General features: G+C 39.7%; 1 protein-coding gene across 1 annotated transcript; it reads left to right on the top strand.

The window, feature by feature from the left end:
- Window positions 1-405: 405 nt before the first annotated feature.
- Window positions 406-837, top strand: LOC104889129 (uncharacterized). Its single transcript, XM_010674274.3, has one exon. It carries the CDS (start codon window positions 406-408, stop codon window positions 835-837), a length of 432 nt encoding a protein of 143 aa, XP_010672576.3.
- Window positions 838-1,158: the final 321 nt, after the last annotated feature.

Below are 1,158 nucleotides of genomic sequence, written 5' to 3'. Positions count from 1 at the left end.
AGATTCTTGTCTAACTTTTGGCAGAAGCTTCAAGAAGCTTTGGGGACTAAGTTGAAGATGAGTACAAGCTTTTCATCCTGCTACAGATGGTCAGACGGAGCGCACTATTCAAACATTGGAGATATGTTGAGGCTTGTGCCTTAGAGTTTCAGGGTCTTGGGAGGATAAGCTTGATTTGATTGAGTTCTCATATAATAACAGCTATCATTCTACCATTCAGATGGCACCATTTGAAGCTTTGTATGGTAGGCGTTGTCGTACTCCTTTGTGTTGGAGTGATATTGGTGAGTCGGTTGTGATTGGTCCAGAGATGATTCAGGAGACTGTTGAGCAGGTCAAGCTCATCCAGCAGAAAATGAAGGCCGCAAGATAGACAGAAGAGCTATGATGATAAGCATCGTCGCCATGAGGAGTTTCAGGTGGGAGACAAGGTGTTGCTTAGAGTTCTCCTATGAAAGGAGTTATGAGATTGGGAAGAAGGGCAAGTTGAACCCTAAGTTCATTGGCTCATACGAGATTCTGGAGAGGATAGGAGAGGTTGCTTATAAATTAACATTGCCACCAGGTGTTGATCGTGTGAATAATGTATTCCATGTTTCTCAATTACGACGATATATTAGCGCCCCGTCTCATGTGTTAGAACCCAAGTCTCTACAGCTAGATGATAACATGACCTATGAAGAGTTTCCAGTTAAGATTCTAGATCATAAAGTTCGAAAGACTCGTAGAGGTGAGACAAAGATTGTGAAAGTATTGTGGTCAAACCATAACTCGAAGGACGCTACTTGGGAAGCTGAGGATGTCATGCATCTTAAGTATCCTCATCTCTTCACCTAGGTAAGGTTTTAGTTACGGAGATGTAGCTCCCTCTTTAAGGGGGGTAGAGTTCATACTAATTCGTGCATGTTATTATTGATGGTTTCTATATTAGTAAGTGTTATTTTGGTCATTTGAGTTTATCTATGAATATGTGAAATGCTAGTTGAGGTCTTATACGTCAAGTGATAGTAGTTGACTAAATCATAGAATCAGTGTGTTATCTCTATATAAAGGAGTATAGGATTGTTCTTTGGGTAATATTTTAAGTTTTGGGACGAAACTTATTTTAACGGTGGTAGATTGTAACACCTCGTATTTTTATACAAGGTTAGTATTTAT

Source organism: Beta vulgaris, chromosome 3 (genome assembly GCF_026745355.1).
Source record: "Beta vulgaris subsp. vulgaris cultivar EL10 chromosome 3, EL10.2, whole genome shotgun sequence".
In the NCBI taxonomy this organism is placed as follows: domain Eukaryota; kingdom Viridiplantae; phylum Streptophyta; class Magnoliopsida; order Caryophyllales; family Amaranthaceae; genus Beta; species Beta vulgaris.
The sequence above is the reverse complement of the archived record's forward strand: the minus strand, read 5'-3'. Positions and strand labels throughout refer to the sequence as shown.